Raw genomic sequence first — 27,179 nt, 5'->3', positions numbered from 1 at the left:
GGTTTTTGAAAGAGACAATGTAAAATTTTCTGAAAGTATCTTTGTCAGCTTTCCACAAGAAGTACTGGATGGATTTTTAGAAGTTTTTTTGAAGAGGAACATGGGAGCATTTCTATGGAAACCCTGAAGAAACCTGTGAAGGAATCTTATAACAAATTCCTAAACAGAAACTCTCTGATGGAAAATTTTCTGAAAGAATTCCTCGGATAAATTCTGAAGAAATGTCTGGAGGAATTTCTGAACAAATCTTTGGAGGTAATTTCCGAACAAATTTCTCAAAATCTTAGAAAAATCTTGAAAACTTCCATGATATTGGTGAGACTATTTCATTTTTACATGGACCATTATCCCGATATTGCACACTTAACCATGGGTGTATTATTGATGGGTGTACGTAACCCATGTGAACAACCATTCGTAAACAATATTTTCAAGCTCCCTGATGTGGATTCCCACCCCACTAAAGCATTCCTGTACCTACACTAGAGAAAGCTTCATAAATCAACCTGTATCCCTGATTGGGCACCATTGTGCACTGAGCTGAGTGGCATCCCGAATTCACAGTCAATTTTCCAATCGCTTTTTCATGGATTTTCACCAAGTTGCCACCGGAGTGGAGTGTAGTGTAGTATGTACCTCCTCCGCTTCGGAAAAACAACGTGCTCACGTGTCGATTGCTGAATGCTGGTTGGTTGGTGGGTGGTGTGGCGAAGAAAAGCGCCATCCGATACCCCAACTGTGAGGCTGCCATATGTACCTTGCAGTAGGTACATCCAAATGCCCGGGACGGATGAGTCCGCATGGATGGCGTCATGGAGGGCTAAAGTGAACCATGAGAGATGAAGGCAGTCGTGAAATCTCCGAGGTGTCCTTTCCGAGGTGGATTCGATCCGACCAAGTGGTGGATGGAATGCTGTTTAATAAATAAAATATGAGCCAAGCAATTCGTTTCGACAGTTTGACTTCCGTCGTCTTCGGTTGGCGGTTTTGAGCTTTCTCAGTTGGAGAGTAGTGTGATGTAAGTTGAATGCTTGAGGATGCGACGATGTTGAAAAAAAAAAACTACTTTCTTTTCTGTGTTATGGGTGACCGTGAGGAACTGAGACAGAGCTTGCTTCTCAGCTTAGTATGCTATGAGAAATTCCACAGTTGTTAACTGAAAGCTTCTCTGCTAACGGCAATTTGGGTTTGTGTATCGTGAGGCAGGTACAAAGACACTCTTTGCCCAAGGAACTCAAACAAATTTACATTATAAAAAGTATCTAGAGTGATCGGGATTCAAACCCGTTACCTTCAGCATGGACATACATAATGAGTACCCGCGCGTGAACCACTAACGACTAAATGAGTCCCAATTTCAGTTTTTTTTTTCTAAACAAAACTTGATTGTCACGATATCAATCGGAAAATTACGACGACGACAAACCACTAGGGTTTGAAAATGTCAACAGAAGCAGAGTCTGACTATCAAAAACCACAATAATTTTCTCCCATTTTTATACGAACGGAAATAAAACGTAAAAACCGCTGCCGGTCTTCGTCATAGTTTTCCGCTCACTAGCAGCATTCTTCAAATTCCCGAACCCTTCGTTCTGTCCGTCGTCGTCACCATACCTACTTTTCCAGCCCAGCGAGAGCTGCATCGAACGATATATAGAAACGGGAAACCACAATATGATGTGCAATTTATTTCGTTTCACTCCGACCAGATATAATCTTATTTGCTTTATTTTTATCGCTTTTATTTGCACCCTCGGAATGGCTTTCGGCCCCACACTCCAGGCCCCAGGTCCAAGTGATGGTGGCCGAAAGTCCGAAAGAAGCGCTCAACAGGAAACGCGGCACACTATGGACCACCACACCAGAGTCCACACTCTTAAGCTGGTCCGAGTGTCTGAGGTTAGCGAGGATGTGCTTGAATCATATTTGGCATTGCTGTGCTGAATTTCCCTGGTAACAAGGGGCGGGTGCCGAGGATTGTGCCGAATGAGGTTCTGCCCGGCCACTCACTGACTGGGTCAAACTGGCCGTCTGTAATTTTGTTCGAATTTTTATCGTCGGGTCGTGTCTTGGTCATTGCCGTCTCACTATGGGATGCTTAGTATCGCGCAAGAGGCCAAAATGTGCTCAATTTCAGATAGGTTTGAAGTTCTTTTATTATTTTCTTAGGGAAAAGTCCAGAACTTACAAATCAACAATCCTTTTTAAAGTAACGTAACGTTCATCTTAGTGCAAATTCACACGAATCATTTTGATTTGCAGCTCTGATATCTATCAGGGCTGTCTATGCCAACAGTTAGCCTATGCCATAAAGCCGTGGCAACAACAGCAATAGAGGTGATATGTAGGTACCGTTCACAGCGACACCAAAGCAATGATTGGGTCGAGCAGGAGAGCTAACGAGTGACGAACGAAATGAATGCCGCCACGCAGAAGTCGAAATCGAGTAGCCAGTATGCACCTCAACAGGAATCTGTACAGGGTGGCAAAAGTAAAAGAATTCTTCGTAAGGATCGGAACGATATGCGGAGGTTTTTCAATCCGGCGCGTAGCTGTTTATATTTCTCCACGCCACCAATCAAAATGTTTCACGCCGATGAGAAAAGAGCAAATATTTTTTTAGCACCTTACGAACCACCTTATAGCAATAATAGTGGTATTTTTAATCAGTTGGCACATTAATTTTCTTGTAAATTTTTGGCGATATTTTTTCAGATTTTTTATTAATCTTTGGCAAACATGTTTTTCATGGTTTCTGTATATGATTTCTCACTGCAATACTTTGAAGATTACACTTAATTCTTGATGTATATAAAAACAGGAAAATTATAACCGAGACTCAACTGATTGCTTGATAACGAAGTGCTAATTTATTTGTTAGCTGAGATATCAAGATACAGTTTGCTGACTACTCGGATGAGCAAACTAAGGTTCGGCGTTCCAAACTTAGTGTGATCTTCACTCAGTTTTTTTTTTCGTATTTCCAGAGCGAGTTTCTTTTGTAAACCTTACTGGATTATCAATAAAATTCTTGGGGGTAATCTCATAAGGTCCACAAACAAATGTTTATATGTACATATTCTTGGCGTATCTCTTAAAATTTAGATTTTATTGAAATTCACGCATGACATTTTTGGTGTTCATCGATATTCTTTACAAACCCCTCAGCAGATTTGCTGTTACATTCGCCTATCCAATGGCAGGTAACTCAATTCACGATGTAGGGTTGGAATTGTTAATATAATAAAGAAGCTTTATAAAGAGATTCCTTTCAGATTAATTTTTCCATAAAATTCTTAAGAAATTGCTCCAAAATTTCCTTCAGAACTTCTTCAACAGGATCCTTCACTAGCTTCATCAAGAATTCCATGCCTTAGAAATTCCTCCATGGAGTATTGTTGTAATTTCTTAAGGGATTCTTAAAAAAACATCCACGGGTTTCAGACACCCTTACAGCGAGTTGTTATAAAAAAAATCAAGCGTTCATATTTTTATTTCTACGAGCACTTCTTTAAGAAACGATGCAAATAGTCCCAAGGAAAAAATTCAGGGATGCTTAAGATAATTCACCAGCGATTTATTACAAAACTTCTCCAAAGCATCCTTTAGAAATTCTTCTAGAGATTTTTTTAGTATTTTTTTCTAAGCTTCCAACGAAAATTCTTTAAGAAATTTCTATAGAGATTCTTCCATGAAATCCTTCTAAGATTGCTTCATTGATTCATTATAAAGTCCATGAGTTACATGACTCTGTAATCTTTGATTGAGCTTCTAGGAAAAACGCTGAAACATACCCAGAGGAACTCCATGAGATGGTTATGGGGTAATTCCTAGAAGAGTTTTATGACAAACTGTTTGATAAATTCAAGGAAAAATCCTGAAAGTGTTTCCGATAAAATCTCGAAAGGTATTTCTAAAACACACCCTTGAATAATTTCCAAAGTATCCTAGAAGAAATTTCTTAAAGAAAACATAAAAAAATTCTGCTGCGATTTATGCAGAAAATGCAGACAAAGGTACTGGAGCAGTTCTGAAATAAATTTCTGAAGAACTTCTGGAAAACCCCCTGAAGGAACTTCTAGAAGATTTGTTTTTTTTTGAAAGCTATCTTCAAAAAAAAATACTGTATTTCTGAAGGAATCGCCGAAAGAATTTCTGAATGAATACCTGGAGAAACCCCTGGAGAATTTCCGGCAACATTCTCTCGATGAATTAGCGAAAAAAAAAATTCTGGGAATGTCTTTGATAAAACTTCTGAAGGAATCTTTAGGAGAGCTCCAATACCATCAGTCAAGGAAATTTTACACAAATTCACATTCTCCTATGCATTCTTGGAGTTTTTCTTAATAGTTTTTATCATGGAAATTAACGTATGACATTCTTGCAGGGTTCTCATCGATATTTTCAATAATTGCCTCGTCAGATTTCTTGCTACACTCACCTATCCTATGGCGAATCCTCATGTAGGATCGGAATGTTCAATATAATGAAGAAAAGAGTCCATCAAGAGATACCTTTCACATCGTTTTAAATGAAATCGCTCCAGAGTTTTATTTAGATCTTCACTAAATTCAGAAAAAGTCTTCTAAAAAAGCTTTCACGCTTAAGAAATTCCCCTATGGATAATTTTTTGGAATTTCTTCAGGGATTCTCAAAAAAAACATCCACGGATTCCAGACATTCTTACAGCGATCTGTTTTAAAACTAATCAAGAGTTCAGATTTTTTTTATTCTTCCAAGGTTTTCTCCAAGCAATCTTCCAAATATTCCTTCGGAGTTTTTGTTTTGGGATGCCTTAAGATAATTCACCAGGAATTTATTAGGAAATTTCTTCAAAGTTACTTTTAAAAATTCTTCCGGAGTTTTCTTTTGTAATATCGCCAGAGATTCCTTCATAAATTCTCCTAGGAATTTTTACAGAGAATCTTCTATGGATTTCTTCTAAAATTGCTTGATTGATTCCTAAGAAAATTCATAAATTACGTGACTTTGTAATCTTTGATTTAGCTCTCACAGGAAACGCATGAGAATACCTGGAGGAACTCCTTGAGATGGCCTTTGAGGAATTCCTAGAAGAGTTCTATGAGAAACTTTGTTGATGAATTTAAGGAAACTACCCTGGAAGAATTTACTGTAAAATCTCGAAAGGGATGTCTAAAGAGCACCCTTGACAAATTCCCGAAGTGAACCTAAGAGAAATTTCTGAAAGAAAACTTAAAAAAAACAGTAATTCATGCAGAAATTGCAGACAAGGGATCTGGAGGAATTCTGGAATAGATCTTGAAATAAATTTCTAAATTGACTCCAGTAAAACCCTGAAAGAACTCCTGAAGATATTTTTAGAAAGACTGTTAAAAATTTTTTTGGAGAAATGTCTACAGTTAACAAAACTCCCTAAAGTAAGTTCTAAAGTAATTTTAAGAAGATGCTTTGTGAGGAAATCCAACAATAATTTAAAACCAATCTGAAAGTATTGCTAAAGGAATCGAAATGTCCAAAGAAATTAAACGTTTCAAAGGAACGCTGAGAACTGGAGAATACTGTTCAGTAATTCCAAGAATTATTTTTCGAGATGTTCCTCGAGAAACGCCAAGAAATAAATCCTGCAGTGATTATTGAAGGAATTCCTGAAAAAAATCCAGAGGGATTCCTGAACAGCCCCTGGGAAATTTTCTGAAATATTCTTTTGAGAGAGTAAGAAAGAAAGATTTCAATAAACCCCAAGAGAAATTTATTCTGCAATCTGTGGAGGGATATATAAAAAAACTTCTGGGAAACCCCCTGGAAGAAATTCTAGAATAGTTTCTTGAAAATTTCCTAGAAGAATTACAGATGAAATGCCAAAGGGAATCCCCGGAGAAAATCTTGAAAAGAGCCATACAGAGAAAATCGTGAAGGAATTGCTCGAGGAACTCCAACGAAAATTTCAGAAAGCTATCTTGCAAAAAACTGAATTTCTAAAGGAATCGCAGGAATGAACACCCGCAGAAACCCCTGGAGAATGTCTTGCAACAATCTCTTGAGAAAGTCCCGAAGCAAATACTGGAGTTATCTTTGATTGAATTTCTGAAGGAATCTCAAGAGGAACTCCTAAATAATTTTACGCAAATTGATTTTTAAGAAATATTTAGAAATATGCAAAATAAAAACGGGAGAAATATTTTGAAAACACTGATGGAAATCTTGGAGAAATTCTTGCTAAACTCTTTATAAAAAGTTCTGCAATAATCCTAGAAAAATCTTTTGAAAAATTCACCCAAGAAGTTGAAAGAAAAAAAAACTGAATTTATTTTGCCTTTTGATTTAACCAGAGAAACTCCAGGTATTCTACAGTTTATCATGACATTCTTATGACTTATTGGGTATTTGTTTTTTTTTGTGGTTTCTAAAATGTCTAAATGTGAAACTGGTAGCTAACCATGATAGATCAATACGATTAGGATTTTATTGGCCCTGTCTCTAGGATGTCCAACAGGGTATTCCTCCAAGAACTTCCTTCTGGGAACTTTGTTGATGAATTTAAGGAAACTACCCTGGAAGAATTTATTATGAAATCTCGGAAGGGATATCTAAAGAGCACCCTTGAGGAATTCCCGAAGTGAACCTATGAAAAATTTCTGAAAGAAAACTAAAAAAAATCAGTAATTCATGCAGAAATTGCAGATAAGAGTTATGGAGGAAATCTGGAATAAATCTTGAAATAAATTTCTAAATTGACTCCAGTAAAACCCTGAAAGAACTCCTGAAAACATTTTTAGAAGATCTGTTAAAAGATTTTTTTTGGGGAAATGTCTACACTTAACAAAACTCCTTAATGCAATTTTTGAAGAAACTCCAAGAAGAAGCTTTGAGAGGAAATCCAACAAAGGAATCAAAGGAATGCTGCGCAGTAATTCCAAGAAAAATTTCTTGAGATATTTCTCGAGAAATAAAAAGAAATAAATCCTGCAGTGATTTTTGAAGGAATTCCTGAAAAGCCCCTGAGAAATTTGCTGAAACAATCTTTTGAAAAAGGTTTCAATAAACCTCAAGAGAAATTTATTCTGCAATCTGTGGAGGGATACATAAAGAACTTCTGGGAAATTTCCTGGAGGAATGTCTAGAAGAATTTCTTTAAAATTTCCTAGAAGAATTTCTGATGAAATGCCAAAGGGAATCCCCGGAGAAAATCTTGAAAAGAGCCATACAGAGAAAATCGTGAAGGAATTGCTCGAGGAACTCCAACGAAAATTTCAGAAAGCTTTCTTGCAAAAAACTGAATTTCTAAAGGAATCGCAAGAATGAACACCCGCAGAAACCCCTGGAGAATGTCTTGCAACAATCTCTTGAGAAAGTCCCGAAGCAAATACTGGAGTTATCTTTGTTTAAACTTCTGAAGGAATCTCTAGAGGAACTCCTAAATAATCAGACAAGGAAATTTTGCGCAAATTGATTTTTAAGAATATTTAGAAATATTCAAAAGCCGTAAATCCGGGAGAAATATTTTGATAACACTGATGGAAATCCTGGAGGAATTCTTGCTGAACTCGTAACAAAAAGTCCTGCAATAATTCTAGAAAAATCTTTTGAAAAATTCACCCAAGAAGTCGAAAGAAAAAAAAAACTGAATTTATTTTGTCTTTTGATTTAACCTGAGAAACTCCAGGTAATCTACAGTCAATCATGACATCCTGAAAGTAGGACATTATGAAAATAAAGAATTACAATAGAGCATATTCTTGTTATTTATGAGTTGAAGTCGCATGTATGAATATTTTGCAAAAATGTTTTTATCTTTTTTCGATAAAACAAATGGTGAAACTTATTGGGTATTTGTTTTTTTGTGATATCTGAAATGTCCAAATGTAAAACTGGTAGCTAACCATGATAGATCAATACGATTAGGATTTCATTGGCCCTTTCTCTAGGATGTCCAACAGGGTATTCCTCCAAGAACTTCCTTCTGGGGATTTTTTACAGAGTTTTTATCCTAGATTTCAACCTTTGATTGCTACACAAAAATGCAATCTTGGATATAATAACTTCTGCTGGGGATTCCACCTTGTATAACTTTTGGGGATCCAGATTCCTTAATGGATTACTTCTTGTAGTTTTTTTCGGGAAATACTTCAAAGATTCTTGAACGGAGTTTAGGAGTTTTATCTGTTGACATTAGGGAAAAGCATTTTAGGCTGGAATCCAGAATTCTTTAAGGATTCCCAGAAGACACTCCTATCATTCCTGAAGCTTTCCCGCAAGGAAGAATTTCTTGAATAACTCCTGCAGAAGTTGAGAATTTTCAAGAAAAACTCCTGGAGGATTCTCAAAGGTAATTCCTGAAGGACTCGCAGAAGCAACTCCTGGAGGTTTCCTAGAACAAACTCCTTCCTAGTCAATTAATAGGGTCACGAAAAAATTGTCCATTTTCAACCCCCTCAACATTTTTTGTACGGGACATCTTAAATTTGTGCATGGGTTTTCACACTCAACTGAAGCCCCCGGACAGAATTGATGGAAGATCTACCTTCACAAATAGTTCTAGGTATTCCTTGAGTACATAATCCACACAAACTTTAAGGAATTCTTCCTTCGGTTTCTTAATTTTTTTTTTTTAGGAATTCTTTAATAAATTTCTTTTATGAGTGTCTGCAGTGATTCCTCCTGAAGTTCATTCATGATTTTTTTATGATTTCAGCAGCATATCACTCCGGAAATTACTACAGAAATTCATATAGGAATTTCTTCATGTTTTTTTTCCAGAAATTCCTTCTGGATAGCTTTTGGAATTTTTACTCGGATTCTTTGAAATATTTAGAAATTTCTTCAGAAACAATTTCCAAAAACTTCAACAGAATTACATTTAGAAATTTCTCATGTACTTTTTAAGAATCTTTGCAGCAGTTTAAGTATTACCCGGAAATTCTTTTAACACAACCTCCATGTAATTTCATAAGGGATTTCTCCAGGAACATTACTCAAAATTTATTTATAAATTCTTATTAGAATTTCACCAAGGGTGTTTCCAAGAATTCTTCCAGGAACTTTTTCAGCAATTCCATTCAGAATTTAATCAGGAAATTCCCTAAGATTCTTTCATATATCAGAGATTCTTTTAGAATATCGGGATTTCTACTGGATTCTAAAAGATTTATTCAACAAATTCTCCAAGTTTTCGTTTGGGAATTCTTCAACGGATTGCTTCTAAAACAGCTTTAAGAAATCCTTCAGAAACTTCTCCAGCGACTCCTTCAGTAGTTTAAGGATTTCTTCATCAATGTTTGCAAGGGATTCCCTCAAAAAATTTTCCAAAAGATTTTTTTTCCGAATTTTTATATATTTTAGAGCAGTTCTTCTAAGCTTTCTTCCAGGTATCCCTTGGATAATTTTTTCATGGGTTACTGAAGAAATTACTGAAGGATTTCTTATTGTTTTCAAATCAAAAATATCTCCTGGAAATACTTCAGCGATTCCTGCTGGAATTCTTTTAGATAGCCCTCCACGGATTTTTACAGAAGTATAACATAAAATCACATAAAAATATAGCAGTAATTGTCCAAGGGTTTTTCGAGGATTTCTTTTTTAAATCCCTAGAGATACTTCTCAAGATTCCAAGAAGTAACTCTTGGAAATTTCAAACAATATTATTGGAAGCAATTCCTGAAGTTATCATTGAAGGAGTTTTTGGAGAAATTCCTAAGGAATACCTGGAAGGACTCCTTGAGATGGCTCCGGACAAATTCCTTGAAGAATTTTATGAAAAACTTTTGGAGAGTTTGAAGTTCAAATCTGGAGGAGTTTTTGAGAAAACCTTTGAATGGTTGTTCAAAGATCACCCTTGATGAATTTCTGTATTAAGCCTCGGAGCAAATTTTGAAGGAATTCTAAAAACAAATTCTGCGAGAATCTATGCAGAAATTACGGAGGTACTGGAGCAGTTCTTGAAAAAATCTCTGAAAAAAAATCGGGCGGGATTCCTGGAGCATGTTCTCAAGTGAACCCTAGAAGAACTCCTGGAGATACTTATGGAGTATTCGTGCATTTAGCAGCAGAAATTTCAAACAAAACTGGAAGAGTTTTTTAATCAATTACCAAAAAAAATCCAAGGAAATTTAATTTTTTGAATAAATCTCTGAACTGTAGAATGATCTGCAGTAATTCCAAAAAAACAATTTCTTGAAGTATTCCTGGAGAATTTCTGTGGCAATCTATGGAAAATTTCTCAAATAATGCCTCGCAGGAATGCCTGAAAATTTCCTTAAGGAATTCCTACAAGAATATATGACGAAACTTCTGAAAGTTTTGATTTCTGAAATATTCCCAAGAGAAATTTCAGAACGAAATCTTAGAATATTATAATAAGAAAACTTCGAAAAAAAAACAAAAATTAATGGAAATTTTCTCAAGGAAATTCGAATTTCTGATGTTCTGATGGAATCGAAGTAGCAAATTCTGAGAGCACGTGTAGAAGATTTCCCGAAAGAATCATCAAATAAAAAAAGTCTGAAAAATGTGACAAGCAATGTATTAGGTACAGGAATAACGAAGGGGGTAAGGGTGGTTGAAAATTCTCATTTTTAGAGCGACTTACTAAATGGATGTACGTAACATTTTTTTTTTTCTTTAACTTCCAATAAAACTGATTCATACATCAAAACCTCTTGATCACCTTTTCAAGAGAAGTTTTCGGCAAAACGGCCCCCTCTCGAAGAGGTTTTGCAAACCCTATTAAAAGTAGAAATAAAACCGTTATAAATTTTTGAATAAATCTCTGAACTGAAGAATGGTCTGCAGTAATTCCAAGAAATATTTCTTGAAATATATCTGGAAAAATGCCAAGGAATAAATCCTAAAGTTCATTCTGATGGTTATTTCTTAAAGAATCTCCTAGAAGACTCCTAAAGGGTACGTGGAAAATTTTCTGAAAGAGTCCCTGAAAAAATATCTCAATATATCCCCATGGAGGAATATCTGAGGATCTTCTGCGAAATCGTCTGGAAGAACTTCAAGAAGAATCTCTTGAGAATTTTCTAGAAAAAATCGTGAAGAAATGCCTGAGAGAATCCCCGGACAAGCTCTGAAAAGAACACAGCATAACTTTAGAGAATAGAGAGTTTCTTGAAGTGATACTACAACAAAAGCTTCAGAAAGCATTCCTGCAAAAAAAAAATCTGAATTTTTGAAACTTGTGGAACTTCCTGGAACTTCCTGGAAAATCCTAAGTTCTGTTCTTGGGAAATCCCAAGTATTTACAAAGACAAATTCCTTGAGATTTTCCAAAAGTATCACAGAAAAAAATACTAGAGGAATCTGTGGAGGGGTTGCCTTCCGAAAATAGGAAACATATCCTTTTTAGAAAAGATATCGAAATCACGATCTGGGAATGTTTTCTGCTTTGGGAATGTTTTTTGTTTTTACATTTGACCACTGGGATTCCCATAGTCCACTTTCGCGATTGCCAAAAATAAGGCTGTTGCATGCGCAAGATACTGCTAATTTAATGCTTTTCCGTAGATTGGACGTGTAATTGGAGTGTTTCGATATTGGTTGTAAGATAGTTTATGGTTTCCAGCAAATTTAATCTTCAAAACTCACCAAAGCATTTCATAGTTTCAACGTCTTTCGAAAGATCTCCATCTACCTTCATCATTCCATCATCAATCTTCTCAAAGGCGTCAACGCAACGTCCACGCCATCGCCAAACGATTACGACTCGATGAAGCATGCTAATTCCTCGGTTCTCCCATGTTCTGCTTTTTCCTTCCTGGATAAGAGAAACTGAGATGGCCAATTAGCAAACGGTCGTCAAGAAAGGTTCTCTCGGAGGCAAATTGGGGCGCGCACTGTATGCCGGTTTAATGGAATCCATTTTTCAAACGATTCGCTGACAATGTAAATAGGGATTTACGCCTTTGCTAAGAAGGTTCTGCTATTATTTTCTCGGTTAACTATTTTGATGATGACAAGTCAATGCTTTCATCAACTATTTCGTGAATCATTTATCTCTGCTGGGACAACACAGGTTTTTCATCCAAGTGTACTATAAGCACCATAGTAACCACACAATAACTATTTTACCTGGCGTGCCCATGTATTGTAGTGATCGACATCGAACCCGTCACCATCATTTGATAAACATAGGTAGATTATAATTCTTAAAGTGGTTTGGTCTGTTCGTTCACATCCTTGTTGATGTAAAAACTAAGAGAAGCGCCAGTTTTCCAAAAATAAAATCTACATAAAATAGTTTTCGTTATTTTCCCACATTATCCCAAAGAAATTCAAAACATCCTTGTAGAATCACAAGACTTCAGAAGATGTTTTAATTCGATTTCACCAGAAAGGAAGCCGGTCACTCCTCGCAACATGCTTCGGAATCAAACGATCGTGTAAAGTTATCTTAAAGTTTCCATAGAAATCTATTATTCCTAGAACTTCAAAGCCCCCAGCCGGTGCAACTGCTTGGTGCTAGCCGAAACTCCGAGCTGGAAACTTTTTCTGACCAACTTTTTGTCCATCTCCCCCAACGGAACGGTGCATGCAGGAGTTGAGCTCAGCTTTGGAACGTTTAGGAAAAGAAATTCAATTTTCAACTTCAAATTCCATAAATCATCAAAGAGCATCTGGTATGACCCAGTTTTTTTTCCTATCAGGCGTTCGCTCGGTTCGGTCCCTGCGATGGCTCCCGCATCGCATCGAAACGATGTGACTATGGCTGACGACGGTGCATCACACCGAAGATAGTAGGGGGAAAGTGTTGCAAGATGGACTCGGGAAATTTTTTCAACGACACAATAAAAAGTACTAGACAGATGTCGTAAGGACAATTGGAGCCTTAGGTCATAAGCCCTTATGTGGCCGACAGGGTACCCGGGTACCCAGCACCCATTTAAAATACACGGGTAGAAAAAAGCCAAAAGTTTGTCGGACTCATATTCTTAAAACAGGATCACCTCCAAAAACACCGCCACTTTGGGGATTCTTATCAATTTTTTTTTTCTGGAATGTTAAAAAAAGAAAATTCTGGCAGGATGTCTTAGTAGGATTATAGCAAAAAATCCCTTTCAAGATTTCTCTTCGTATCTCTTTAAAATGCATCCCTTTCGATGGATTACTTTGAAAATTTCTCCAGAGATTTTTTTTCAATCTGTATTAACGAGATTTTCAGCCCTAGGCTAGTTCATCTCGGGACCCACGCTTTACTTCCCTTCCGAAGGAAGAACCCACATTTTGTGAGTTTGTCGGGAGTGGAATTCGATCCCAGGTTCTCGGCGTGATAGTCAAGTGTTCTAACCACCAAACCAGGTCCACTCCACACTCCAGAGATTCTTTCATAAATTCATCCAGGAATTTTCCTTGGCACTTCTCCAGCGGTTTTTCAAGAAACTTTTCAAATTTTCGTCTTGAGCGAGTTTGGCCAGAAATTTCTTCCGAAATTCCACTGTTATTTCTTAAGGGATTCTACAGGAAAATCCTTCAATTATTGCAACATAAGTTCATCCTTGTTTCCTTCATGTGTTTCTCAAGCATTTCTAATCGAATTTCTTCAGAAATATTGTCAGATCCTTTTCCTGGAGTTTTACTTCGGGGGTTCTTCGAGAATTCTTCTAGAATTTCTTATTCTACTCGGAAATCCTCCAAACGTTTCTTCAAAGGATGCAATTCCTGGGGAATTTTGTTCACAAATGTTCAAAGATTCTTTCAGAAATTTTTTTAGGGGTTTCCCTTAGAAATTCAGATTTTTTTCCAGAAACTTTTTCAGAAATTATTGCTAAAATTTCACCAGAGGTGCTTCCATTTAATCCATTTATTCAAATATTTTCTCGGGCATATATTTGGAAACTCCTCTAGGAAGTTTTCAACAGTTACTCCTGAAAGTTCCTCCAGGAGTTTCTCCAATTGTTAGTTAAGGTTTTCCCTCAGGCATTATCGCTTTGGATTAGTCCAGCCCTTCCTTCTGGGATTTTTCAGAACCTTTTTCCTAACGATTCTCTCAACAATTCCTGCAGCAATTTCTCCAGAATCTATTCCTTAGCATTTTTCAAGACTTTTTCAGAGGAATTTTTCTATGAATACCTGTGAAGGACTATCCAGTACTTCCAGGTATTATTTTAAAGATCTAAAGAATTCCTCCAGGATTTCTTTTACGTTTCTACAGGATTTCCTTCAGAAACTTTTAGGGATTTCTGTGTTCAATTCACGTCAGGAATTGTATTTTTTAATACATTCAGCGGTATCTTCTGGAGTTCTTCCAATAATTGCTTCAGGCAATCTTCCAGAGCTCCCTCGTATTTTTACTGTAGAATTTCTTCAAGACGATTTCTGCAAACATTTTTTCAGAGATTCATTCAGGAATTCCTCTAAGCATTTTTCCAGGAATGCCTCCAAAAGTTTCTCAAGAATTTTTCCAAGGCATTACTTGAAGAGTTCCTTCATAAACCGTTCATATATTTTTCTTAGAATAAAGGGGGTATCTAAAGAAGCACTTTCAGGTATTCTCCTATGTATTATCCTAGATATTAAGCCAAGAAATGTTCAAGGGAAAACTGAAATTTCTTCCAAAGTTTTCGTCCGGGAATTTTCTTTAAAAAAATCACATTTATTCTTGGAGCATTCGAAGGTTTCTCCAGGAGTTTTTGAAGGAACCTCTTGAGACAACCCTCCATGGATTTTTTTAGAAATTCCTCCAGTCATTCCTGAAAGAATTTCAGTATTTTTTGTAATTCTTCAGTAATTTTTCAGTATTTTTTAGCTATTTGGAGGAATATCTGAACAAAGTTTTGCAGGGATCTCTTAAGACATCTCAGGAAATATTTCTGATGGTGTCGCCAGAAAAATTTCTAAAAAAATCGTTGTAGGATTTTTTTCTGGATGTCACTAAAGAAATTGTTCATGGAATTCTACGAAAAACTCTGGTAAGAATTTGTAAAGCAATTCTTTTTGGATTTTCCAATAACTTTTTTGCAGAATTTCAGAAATACTCTGTGAAAATCTTTTGTAAAAATTCAATGCCAAAATTCATGAAGAAATCCGAAAAGTTCTAGAGAAGTCTCTGAAAATGAAAATATCTCCTCAAAGCAATTTCAAAATAAATCTCAGCAGGAATTTTTGAATAAATCCCTGACGGAATTTGTGGATGAACCTTCATGAGAATCCCTGTCGAAATCTTAGGAAACCTTTTAAATAAATCTCTGAAAAATATTCGCAGAAATGCCAGAGAAATTTTCGAATCAATTACATGAGGTATTCCTCAAGAACTTCCACCTGATTCCCACCTACCATTCCACCTGAGAAGTATCTGATTCTCCAGGTATTTCTCAAGAAAGTCATTAAATTTCTCCAGAGTTTTCTTTAAAAAAATGCCATGGGATATATCTCCAGAATTTTCTTTAAAGTGCCTACAAATTCATTCTTCTCGCTCCATTAAAATTCCTAAAAAAAATTATAAATTTTTAGAAAAATTCCTAAAAAAAATCTATTTACAAAATTCCTGGACGATTTTCTGCAAATATTCTTGAAAAAAGCTGTGGACAAATTTGTGAATAGGGATCTGAAAGATTCCTAGAAAAATCTTTGGGTATTTCTAAAGGAATTTCCGTGGAAATTCCTAGGAATTGTGTTTTGAATATATTTTTTAGCCTCAGAGGAAATACTGGGCCAATTTCAGACGGTAAATTCATGAAGAAGTATCTGAATGAACTCCAGCTGGAATCTTTAGGAAAAATTTCCAGATGTAAGAACATCTGAAGGACTTGGCGGAAGATTTTCTAAAAATCTTCAAAAAATCGTTGAAGAAATTTCCGGAGGAACCTTTGATTTTCTTAATGAATCACTAAAAGCATTTCTAGAAGGCATCCGTGGATGCTATCGTGAAAGAATTCTCGTACGAATTATAACGAAACACATAAAAGCTTGTCTAGAATTTGTTTGGAAAAAAAATCTGGAGGAGCCGCTAACGCCAATTCCGAAGGAGACTCTAGATGAAATTCTGAAGCGATCCGTGAAAGGTGTTCTAAAAACATTCAAAAGAAATCCATGGCAGATTTTCCGATATTTTTACAGATCTCTTTTCAATGACATCATTTTTGGCGGATGCATGCAAGCTACTCATTCGGCATACTTTTCTTCAAAGCTTTCTAATGAACTTCTTCCAAGATTTCTTATGACTTCCTCACAGAGAATTGTAAAATGTTCCTGATATTTTTGGTAGATGCGTTATATTATTTTGGCGTGTACTGATTGAATTCTAAAATTTGTCGCAAATTCCATGAAAAAAGGTCATTGTAATGTTTCGGCAGATTACTGACAAGATGTGCGATATATTTTCTCCAGTGCTCTCAGAGGTAATTAGCTAGTTGGGAACCTTGCTCAGATTTCAGCGCCCCTTCACTGGTACATTGTCTAGATGAACCGCTTGATTAATTCCTGCTAAAACAACTTCTAAAACAAATCCATGTAACAATTTTTTAATTCCCGCTGAAATTTCTGAATTAATGCTAGGAATATTGAAGAAGTCTCTAAAGATATGTCCGAAAGTATCGCTGAAGAAATTCCAGCAGGGATTTGAATCAAATCCTAAATGAATTCATGAATGAATTTCTGAAAAAAAAACAGGAATATTTTTAGAATCCATAGTAGAATCTTCTCGGGATATTTTTGAAAAAAAAAAATCGTGAAAAGATCCTCTAATGAAAATCCTAAACCTTTAGAGAAACTCCTAGAGGTACGCTTGCAGGACATCCTGGAATACCTGAGAAAATACATGGAGGAATACCCGGTGGAATTTCTGATAAAATCTCTGGTTGAATTTCTGCGAGAATTTCAGCAAGAATGTCTTCCAGCCTTTCCGTATGAGTCCTTATAAGAATAACAAAAGGATTTTTAAGAAAGTTTTGAAAAAAATCCTGAAATACTTCATGAAAAAAAAATTTAAGAAATCAAATACTGAAATTCATGAAAAAGTTCTGAAGAAATCTCTGGAGATAAAAGTATCGTCTCACAGAAATTTCTAAATGGATTGGGAAAAACTTGAAAATTAGAAGACCAAGAATGTTGATTATTTGGAAAATGATCGGATGATAGCATAGCATAGCATAGCATAGCATAGCATAGCCGACCGTACACATCCTGGGGTGGCTGTCGATAGAGACGTTTAATGCGCCAGAAAAGCTGCCTGGGACTTGACAAACCTTTCATTTAACGAACTCTCGACACCTGGCCAGGTCGTGGAAAATGATCGGATGATGAGATGAAATTGTGAAAAAACCGCCTTTTGATGGAATTCGAACCCACAACTCCGTATTCACTAGCCCGGCGCTATAACCATCGAAGTCACAGAACAGGTAACCGTTAAGTTTCAATTTCATACCTCAATTCCCCAATCAATCAACATTGTGTGTCTTATAATTTTCAAGATTATCTCAGTACGGTCAATCGTACCAGTAAATTGGTAAAAACCTATAAAGAGCAACATAGACATGTGTCAAAATTAATCTTAGCAGAAATTTTTAAATGAAGCCCTGAAAGAATATTTGAATAAATCTTTAATAGAATCCCTGTAGCAATCTAAGCAAGGACTTTCAAATAAATCTCTGGAAAATCACCGAAGAAATCCCAAGAAAATTCTCTAAGTAACCACAGTAGTAAAATTCCTGGAATAAAATTATAAATTTTATAAAAATTTTTTTAAGTATTTCTCAAACTATTCTAGAAGAAATCTGTAAACAAATTTATGAAAAAAAAAATCCTGGAGAAACGCATAGAGAAACGTCCACAAAGATCCCTAGAAAAAATCTAGTTTTTTTTCTGTATGAATTTTCGTGGAAATTCCTAGGAAATGTTTTTGAATATATCTCTCCGTGTTATTGATGTTATCCATAGAAGAAATACTGGGTAAATTTCTGGAGGTAAATTCATGGAGGAGTAACTAGATGAAATCCTGTATCCTCCAGCAGGAATCGGCAGGGCAATTCCCAAAAGCATTTCTGAAGGAATCTTTGTAAGAATATCTGCCGGACTTTGCGGAAGATTTTCTAAAGAAAACCCGTTAGAGAAATTTCTGGAGGAATCTTTGATTTTCTTAAAGAATCTCTGAACGCATTTTTTTTTGAAGGCATCTGTGGATGATTTCCTGAAGGAGTTCTCAAATTGATTTCAACAAAACCCATAGAAGATTTTCTAGAGATTCTTTTTTTAAGTATAACTTCTATTGCAAATTCTGAAGGAAATTCTGAATGACATTCTGAAGCGATCCATGAAATGTGTTCTAAAAAACTTTCAAAAGAAATTCATAGAAGATTTTCCGAAAAAAAACCCTGGTTAATCGAGCAATATCGGAAGGAATCCAGGGAAAGTATTATAAAAAAGTTCCCAAACTAATTTCTTCTCTAGCCCTTTGGAGGCGAAGGGGTCATATATGACCCCAACATAGAAACGGCTATATGAATTCACATATTCAATAAAACAGAATACTGTCTTCGGCGAAGTTGTGGCAAATTAAGTTCTCTTTTTTATCTGCACAGAAAAAAATATTCATGTAATATTCAGCGAGAAATCATGCACATAAAGGGAATGCTAGAGTTAGTGCATATTTACATGAGATATCATGTAAAATTACGTTACGATCGTGTAAATTTCCGCTAATAGTCGCGTAACCGGTTGGAGTCCATGATGGTTTACGCGATGGTTGGCGGAAATTTACACGATAGTGATGTAATTTTACATTATATCTAATGTAAAAGTGCACTAGCTCTAGCATTCCCTTTATGTGCATGATTTCTCGCTGAATTTTAATTACTTATTTTTTTCTGTGTGTATTAACGAGATTTTTAGCCCTAGCTCATCTCGGGACCCACGCTTCACTTCCCTTCCGAAGGAAGAACTCACATTTTGGGAGTTTGTTGGGAATGGTAATCGATCCCTGGTCCTCAGCGTGAGTGAAGATGGGAATATTTGTGTTTGAGACTTTTCTGACAACCTAAAACATCTTGAACATCATGAAGTTTGGAGACACGAACTAATTTATATACAAGTTGTTCTAAAAGCTGAACTTGGATATGAGAAACGTTCATATGTTTTGATTAACCCTACGTCAAGAATATCAAAAGTTGTTTTGTATTCTGGGATGTACTAGGTGTTCCAAACTGTCCTGTAGTGAAGTTCTTCAAATCTACAAGAATAATTTTATGTGTTTTGAATTGCATAATGTACTGGGATCCGTGAAGAATTTGAAATCAAAAATGACATTTATGGACACTATAGCGATATTCCAGGTCAGCCAAACTATCTTGGAGTTCAGAACTTCAGGTCTGCACTCGTAACAGTAGCCATATCTGCTATACTGAGTAACATTGCCTAATGAACCGCGATTAATGAGCCAAACTGTAGTCTACTAGAAATTATTATAAACCTTTGGTACATCAAGGGTCCTCTAAACTGTCATATAGTGAAGTCCTTCAAATCTTCAAGAATAATTTTATGTGCTTTCGCCTTAAATAATAGAACTGCATAATTTGCCGGGATCCGTGACGTTCTTGAAATCTCAAATGTCATTTAAAGACACTATAGGGATATTCCAGGTCAGTCAAACTATCTTGGAGTTCAGAACTTCAGATCTACACTCGTAACAGCAGCCATATCTGGTATTATGAGTAACGCTGCATATTTAACCGTGGTTATTGGACCCATCTGAAGTCTACTTGTTATTGTTATAAACCTTTGGGACATTCAGGGTCGTTCAAACTGCTCTGAAGTTTAGCTCTTGGCAGTAACAGTAATTATTCTCACAATGAACTGTAACATTATACATCCATCTGTAATCCCCCTGGCATATCATGAGTTATTCCGAGATAGTTTTGAGATACTCCATAGTTTGGAGACCATTGCTTCAGGTCTACACTTGTGATAATAGCTTTTGCCACAACGTTAAGTAGTGTTATATAATCCACTCTTTTTACCAAAGTAGTTCGAGGTAATAAGCGCTGTTATATTTTTTGGGATATTATGGGCCATCTTTACTGTTATGGAGGTACTTGATGAAAACAACCACTGTCAGATAAGGTGATTTCGTTTGAGATGGTAACGTTGCACAACCAAATAGGATCCATGAACCTCTTAACTCTCAAGGGTCACTTCGTGATAGTTTTGTGATAATTAAGGTCATCCAAGCTTTCATGAAGTGTAGACAACTTTATGTCTACACTTGCAATGCAAGCCTGTTACACTGAATTATGATACATAATGAACTCTTTTTTACAAATATTCAGCAAAGACTAGTAGCCATTGTTCTGTGCCTTTGAAACATTTAAGCTTGCTCAAACTTTTTTGAAACTCATACTTTGACATCTGGATCGTTGTAGTCATTATTTGTGCTTTAAACAGTTTCGTTAACCCGTTAATCTGACCAACCCAGATCCGTGAACTTCTGTGAAACTCAGAGCCATCCCAAAATACCTTCGAGATATTTCAGGATTACTAAACTTCCCTACAACTAAGAACTTCCAGTAATGGTGTATATATGACAAAGCCACATCTCGAGCACAAACCTGAAGGCAAATGTGGGACGCGGACGAGGACAAGGACTGCATCCACGAACCGAGCGTTGTGGTGAAGAATTGTTTATTCAGTTTTGTTATAACTGTTATTAACCCTAGTCGTACATTGGGGCCATTGTGACCCAGACAGGCACACTAAGCGTGCACTGCGTCAGCGGGTTGAAGTTTTGCTAATGCACGAAGAAGGCTAACGCAAAAAAAAAATGAAATAGATTCTATCAATACCTACGGTTAGTAATGTTTTGTAACACTACATAGCCAAAATAGAAATTTCAATTGCTATAGATGCTAGATTTTGAGTTTGGATGATCCCAGCTGATCTGATCATGTCGATTGAATATACAGACGATTAACTAGACATTATAGATAACATACCGTAGCTTTGTATAATGAAAAAGTAACTGTTACACCCGTAGACTTTGGGATGTAATCTCAAGAATGGTTTGGATGGTCTAGGATATCTTAACAGATCTGATACTGTATTTCGATCTTTCAGAAGACTTCATGGGCATGAAAGAATACATATCATAGCTTTGTAAAAAGTAAGAAGTTACCGGTACATCCGTAGACCTTAGGATCTAAACTCAAGAATAGTTCGGATTACCTAGGATATCCCGACTGATCTGAAACTGTTTGATCTGAACTTTCAGAAGACTTATTAGACATGATAGATTACAAATCATAGCTTTGTTATAATGAAAGAAGATACCTTACACCCGTAAAATTTAGGATCCAAACTTAAGAACAATTTGGATGACCTAAGATATCCTGACTAATTTGATACTGTATATTGAACTTTCAGAAGATTTACTGGACATGATAGAATACAAATCGTAGCTTTGTATAATGAAAGAAGTTACTGTTACACTCGTAGACTGTTGGATCTTAACTCTAGAACAGCTAGGATGACCTTAGATATCCAGAAAAAACATTCTTCATTATATGTCATGTATATGTATGCGGCTGAGCACCAAAACTACAGAATCATCAAAATGGTGATAAATTTGCATGCAAATATCGCTATTAAACAATAACAAAACTTGGAAAAGATGACAAAACTAATATTAAAAAAAATTAAAGATCTGTGATAAACCGTCTTTTTTTCCGCCAGTATAGTCTACACTATTCTTCCCTAGCTAAAAAAGTGACCCATCCTTCCAACTATCACTTTTGAAGTCAACTGGATAGCAGCAGCGACTGACACGAAATTCCCACACCAACCTCCCTCGGACGACAGGACCGACGGATGATGTAATACGTAACCGCCCAATCGCTTGAACGTTTCCCGTCCAAGCCAAAAAAAAAAGAACGGATTTCTAGCGTGCACAACCGACGATGTTCGGTTCCTCTTCCGGGTCGCCGGAAAAGCGCACGCAACGGTGTCATCTTTAAATCGACCGATGAGACTGACGACGATGTACAGTACCGAGGTACTGGTGACTTGAGCTAAAACGGTTGCACTCAAAATCATCAACCAGCCGAGGAATGCTGGGGCGTCCCCACTGCTGCTACTGGTGATGGTCAGCGCTTCAGAACCAATCCTTGAAAAGCCACCACCACACTAGGTACTAGAACGTGTGGATGGGACGCTGACCGTGGTAGACGACGACGTAAGCTGGAACGATCATACTTACTAGCTTCAGCCATATGTTCGTAACGAGCAGTTGATTTTTTTCGTCCTGCAAAACAAACAAAACCGGAGAAAAAAGAGCGTCGATTAGAAATGAAGGACAAGAACGTGGTGGCATGAAAACGGCAACAATCATCACTTCGCGTTCCACACGTGTTCGACGTTGAAACGCTTTTTCTGTATTGAACTGGACGACGACGGGCGGCCCGCGTGGCGTCCGAGTCAATGTGCTATAATAGGTGCCTGCCTCATAGCTTAGCACATCAGCAGGGGCAGTGTGCGATGGACACCTCGCTCTCTCTACCCAATACCTAAGCGCTACTCAGTGTATCAGCGTACGTACGCGACTAGCTGGTCGAACGAGTATTGCGAGAACGTGTTGTGTATAGTGAATAAAACGAGCAGAAACGAAGCTGAAATTTTTCTTTACTATAGTGCCACTGTGTGTTCGTCTGGCTTTTTTTTTTCGGTGACCCTTATCAAGAGACTCTAGTAGAATGATGGAAACACTTTTGTTTGAGGATGCTATTTTGTTTTCTGCTCTTTCTTCCACTGACGGTTGTTCGTCGTGCAAGCGAGAAATGATCGTAGTGCTATTTTTATCTTCGAAGCGATAACCTGCAGTGTATAGGTATGGAACATACAGTATTGTGTGCACTGTTCGGTTATGGATAGCCCAGCTAGCATGTGGTTTCCGTGGTGTAGTGGTTATCACATCCGCCTAACACGCGGAAGGCCCCCGGTTCGATCCCGGGCGGAAACAGATCTTTTGCATGTTTTTAGGCTGCTTGTTGATTTTCGTTTAACATACTGGGTGGATTGTTGACAAAAAAGCGATTCATATTGAGTTTTTCCAATGTCAACGCATATTGAATATTTTATTTTGTGTTTATTTATGCTAATTTAACCCTTCGGAGCCGTAGGGGTCATATAAAACCCCAACATAAACTCACTTATTCGATAAAATAGAATATTGTCTTCGGCAAAGTTGTTACAAATTGGATCCTCTATAAGGGAAAAAATAGAATATTTGTATTTGGGATTTCCTTGATAACCTAGAACATCCTGAACACCATGAAATTTGGAAAAACGAAATAATTGACATACCAGTTGTTCTAATAGCTGAACTTGGATGTGGGTTACGTTTATATGTATTTATTCAGCCTTCGTCAAGAATATCAAAATATGTTTATATTCTGGGATGTTCTAAGTGTTTCAAAATGTCCTATAGTGAAGTCCTTCAAATATACAAGGATAATTTTTTGTGTTTCCATTATAAATAATAGTATTGCATAATCTTCTGGGATCCGCGAAGCTCTTGAAATCTCAAATGTCATTTAGAGACACTTCAAGGATATTCCACGTCAACCAAACTACCCTGGAGTTCAGAACTTCAGCTCTACACTCGTAACAACAGCCATATCTGCTATACTGAGTAACGTTGCATATTTATCCGAGTGTACTAGACCACTACTTTTTAAATATAAACCTTTGGGACACTCAGGTTCGTCCAAACTGTTCTATAATGAAATATTTCAAATCTACAAGAAAAACTTTATGTGTTTTTACCATAAATATTAGCATGAGATCCGTGATGCTCTTGAAACCTCAAATGTCATTTTGAGACACTATAGCTGGAACATTTCCCCTGCCAAACTATCTTTGAGTTCAGAAGTTCAGGTCAACACTCGTAACATCAGCTATATCTCACATACTGAGTAATGTTTCATAATCAATCGCGGTGACTGGACCAATCTGAAGTCCACTATGTATTATTATTAACCATTGGGACATTGAGGGTCGTCCAAACTATCCTGAAGTTCAGGTTTTGATTATAACAGTTGTAGTTATTTTCTCAATGAACTTTAAACTGTAACTTGTAATCCTCCTGGCATATCATGAGTCATTTCAAAATAGTTTGAGATATTCTAGATCAACAACACTACTCCAGAGACCATAGCTTCAGGTCCACACTTGTGATAATAAATTTTGCCACTACGTAAAGTAGTGTTACATAATCCGCTGTACTTACCAAAGCAATTAGAAGAACAATAAGCGTTGTTATATATTTTCGAGATATTATGGGCTTCCTTACTGTTATGAAGCTTAGTTAATGAAAGCAACCACTGTAACTTTCAGAAGATAGATTTGTAGCTTTGTATAATGAAAGAAGCTACCGTTACACCCGCAGGCTTTAGGATCTAAACTCAAAAACAGTTTGGATGACCTAGGATATCCCGACTGATTTGATACGGTCTATTGAACCTTCAGATCACTTACTGGACATGATAAATTACAAATTACAGCTTTGTATAATAAAAGAAGTTACCGTTACATCCGTAGACTTTAGGATCTAAACTCAAGAACAGTTTGTATGACCTAGGACATCCGGTTTGATCTAATATTGTCTATTAACCTTTTAGGAGACTCATTGGACATGATAAATTACAAATCGTAGCTTTGTATAATGAAAGAAGTTACCGTTAACCCCGCAGACTTTAGGATCTAAACTCAAGAACAGTTTGGATGACCTCGGATATCCTGACTGATCTGATACTGTTCATTGAACTTTCAGATGACTAACTGGGTATATCCCGACTGATCTGATACTGTCTATAGAACTTTCAGATGACTTACTGGACATGATAAATTACAAATTACAGCTTTGAATAATGAAAGAAGTTACGGTTACACCCGTAGACTCAAGAACAGTTTGGATGACCTAGGATATCCCGACTGATCTGATACTATCTATTGAACTTTCAGAAGACTTACTGTGCATGATAGATTACAAATCGTAGCTTTGTGTAATGAAAGAAGTTATCGTTACTCCCATAGACTATAGGATCTAAACTCAGGAATAGTTTGGATGATCTAGGATATCCAGCAAAAATATTCTTCATAATATTCTACCGTTTTGACCATCAAAACTAAAAAAAAACGTAAAGAAAACTCCATATGTAATAACGCTTGGAAAAAATCCGGCTTCAAAGGGTTGAACAAGCATCATAAGAAATGAGTAGTTTTCAGTACGTAAAGGGGCTGTCCATAAACCACGTGGTCATGAGGAGGGGGGGGGGGGGGGTTCGGCCAATGACCATTTTGTATGGACAAATAAAAAAAATTGTATGAACAAATGACCACGGGGGGGGGGGTTTGAAAAGTCCCAAAAGTGGTTTATGGACAGCCCCAAAATAAGGTATCGTAGTTCTGCGAGGTAACATTGACTGGTTTTCAAAAAAAAACATTCTTCTTATAACCTATGCACTGGAACCTCTTTTTTTTTTGTTTTGGCTGATGGTGCATAAATTAAAAAAAAAAACATTAAAAGGAAGAATTTTGTGCATATATCAAGTCAGGGCTTTTATGGGGAAACTATGTTAGCGTTTGAGTTAGAGTCAAGGGCGTTTTCAGAAGTAACCAGGAAACCCAAAATAAGGGGTTTCCAAAGATTATCAGGAGCATTTAAGGGCATTCCAACAGAGACCTCCTGAAACGCTTCTGAGATCCCTGCAGTCTCCCTAAGACCCCCTGAAACTCCCCAGAGATTCATGATGTCTGAATCCCCCTGAATCCTTCTAAAATGTTTCTGAGACCTCCAGGAACTTCGATGAAACCCCCTGGGATCCATCGAAACGCCCCTCAACCCCCTCTAAAAAGCCCCATGAACCATGATACCACCTGAAGAGCCCCTGGGACCCTTTGAAGCCCCCTGGAACTTCCTGAAGCTCCTTGAAATGCAGCTGAGACCCCTTAAACTCCTCAAATAAAAGCTAAGAAGCTCCTCTTTCATTTGGTGATTTCTTGGCCATACGGGAAAATGACTCTTGTAATTCCCTCTGAGACACTCTGGGACTCTCAGAGACGCCCCTGAGGCCTCCTAAAATGTCTCTCACTTTTAAAACCCTGCTGAGCGCCCCTGAAACGGCCCTGGTTCCTCTGAAACTTCCCTGAGACCCCCTGAAACCCCCCGAAGACCCCTTTGAAACTCCTCTGAGACCTCATGGTAACCTCTGATACCCAATGGAACTCTCTTGAAAGGTCCTAAGATTCCCTAGTACAGTTTAAAACTCACTGTGACCCCTTGAAGCGTCCCTTAGGTCCCCTAGAACCTATCTGCGACCCCCTGTAATGCTCCTGAGACTACTTGGGACCCTCTTGAACTGCCCCTTATATCATATGGTTGGGTCTCAGACAACCATTACTCGTTTAAAGGTGTCGAATTCTCATAATTGCGTACTGCAATTATTATTCGACTATACTTGGTACTTTTCTCATTATGCCAGTTTAACTCGCATTGGTGTAAAGATGACATCGCATAAATGTAGAAATAAACTCGTTGTAAATAAAAAAACTCCTAGCTTATGTGAGTCGTTAATGTTGACATAAAGCGATCATTGCGATCTGATATGTAATTACAATGAAAGAGGTGCTGTTTGATTGCGAATGCAGTGCCAAAAAGCTACAATAAAATGAACAGTAATCATTATGAGTACTAAGCCATCACTTTTGTTTTGTGGTCCTGATAATCAACAATGGGTGGCGCTAGCCAGACAGAGGTATCAGGCTTACTTCAGAAATACTTCAGTGATTCCTGCAGAAATTCTTTGAGAGATTTGTCCATAAATGCATCAAACAATCCACGGATATCTTCATACATTACTCCATGGATTCCTTCAAAAAATCCTTCAGAAATTCCCAATGCTATTCGTTCACAATACTTTCCAGAAAATATAATTGCCTAATCCCTAATAACACTAATAGTGTTCTTTAGAATTCCTTTACAGTTTTCTGAAAATTATCCCAGAATTTGATTAAAGAACTCCTTTATAACACCTTAATTGGATTCCTCCTTGAATTGCTCCACGGATTCCATTAGCAAATATTGGAAAAAAAGTCTTCTACGGATTCTTTTCGAACGTTTTTTCAGAACTTCTGCCATGAAATTCTTAAGGAATTGCTCAAAAATATCCTTATGAATTACCTCCAGAAGATCTTAGAAAATTTCTCTAAAAACTCTA

The 27,179-nt window shown here is 36.9% G+C and overlaps 1 protein-coding gene and 1 non-coding gene across 3 annotated transcripts in view; one reads left to right on the top strand and one right to left on the bottom strand.

The window, feature by feature from the left end:
* Window positions 1-27,179, bottom strand: part of LOC115268599 (neuronal acetylcholine receptor subunit alpha-7-like) — a 437,921-nt gene that overhangs the window by 192,660 nt on the left and 218,082 nt on the right. For both annotated transcript variants that reach the window (XM_062849461.1, XM_062849462.1), the window contains exon 4: window positions 22,163-22,207. In XM_062849461.1, the coding sequence (XP_062705445.1) occupies window positions 22,163-22,207 (45 nt within the window). The remainder of the gene's footprint in view (window positions 1-22,162; window positions 22,208-27,179) is intronic.
* On the top strand, window positions 22,849-22,921 carry Trnav-aac (transfer RNA valine (anticodon AAC)). Its single transcript has one exon. It is a non-coding gene; the product is annotated as a tRNA-Val (tRNA).

This window comes from Aedes albopictus, chromosome 2 (assembly GCF_035046485.1).
Source record: "Aedes albopictus strain Foshan chromosome 2, AalbF5, whole genome shotgun sequence".
Taxonomy (NCBI): domain Eukaryota; kingdom Metazoa; phylum Arthropoda; class Insecta; order Diptera; family Culicidae; genus Aedes; species Aedes albopictus.
The sequence above is the reverse complement of the archived record's forward strand: the minus strand, read 5'-3'. Positions and strand labels throughout refer to the sequence as shown.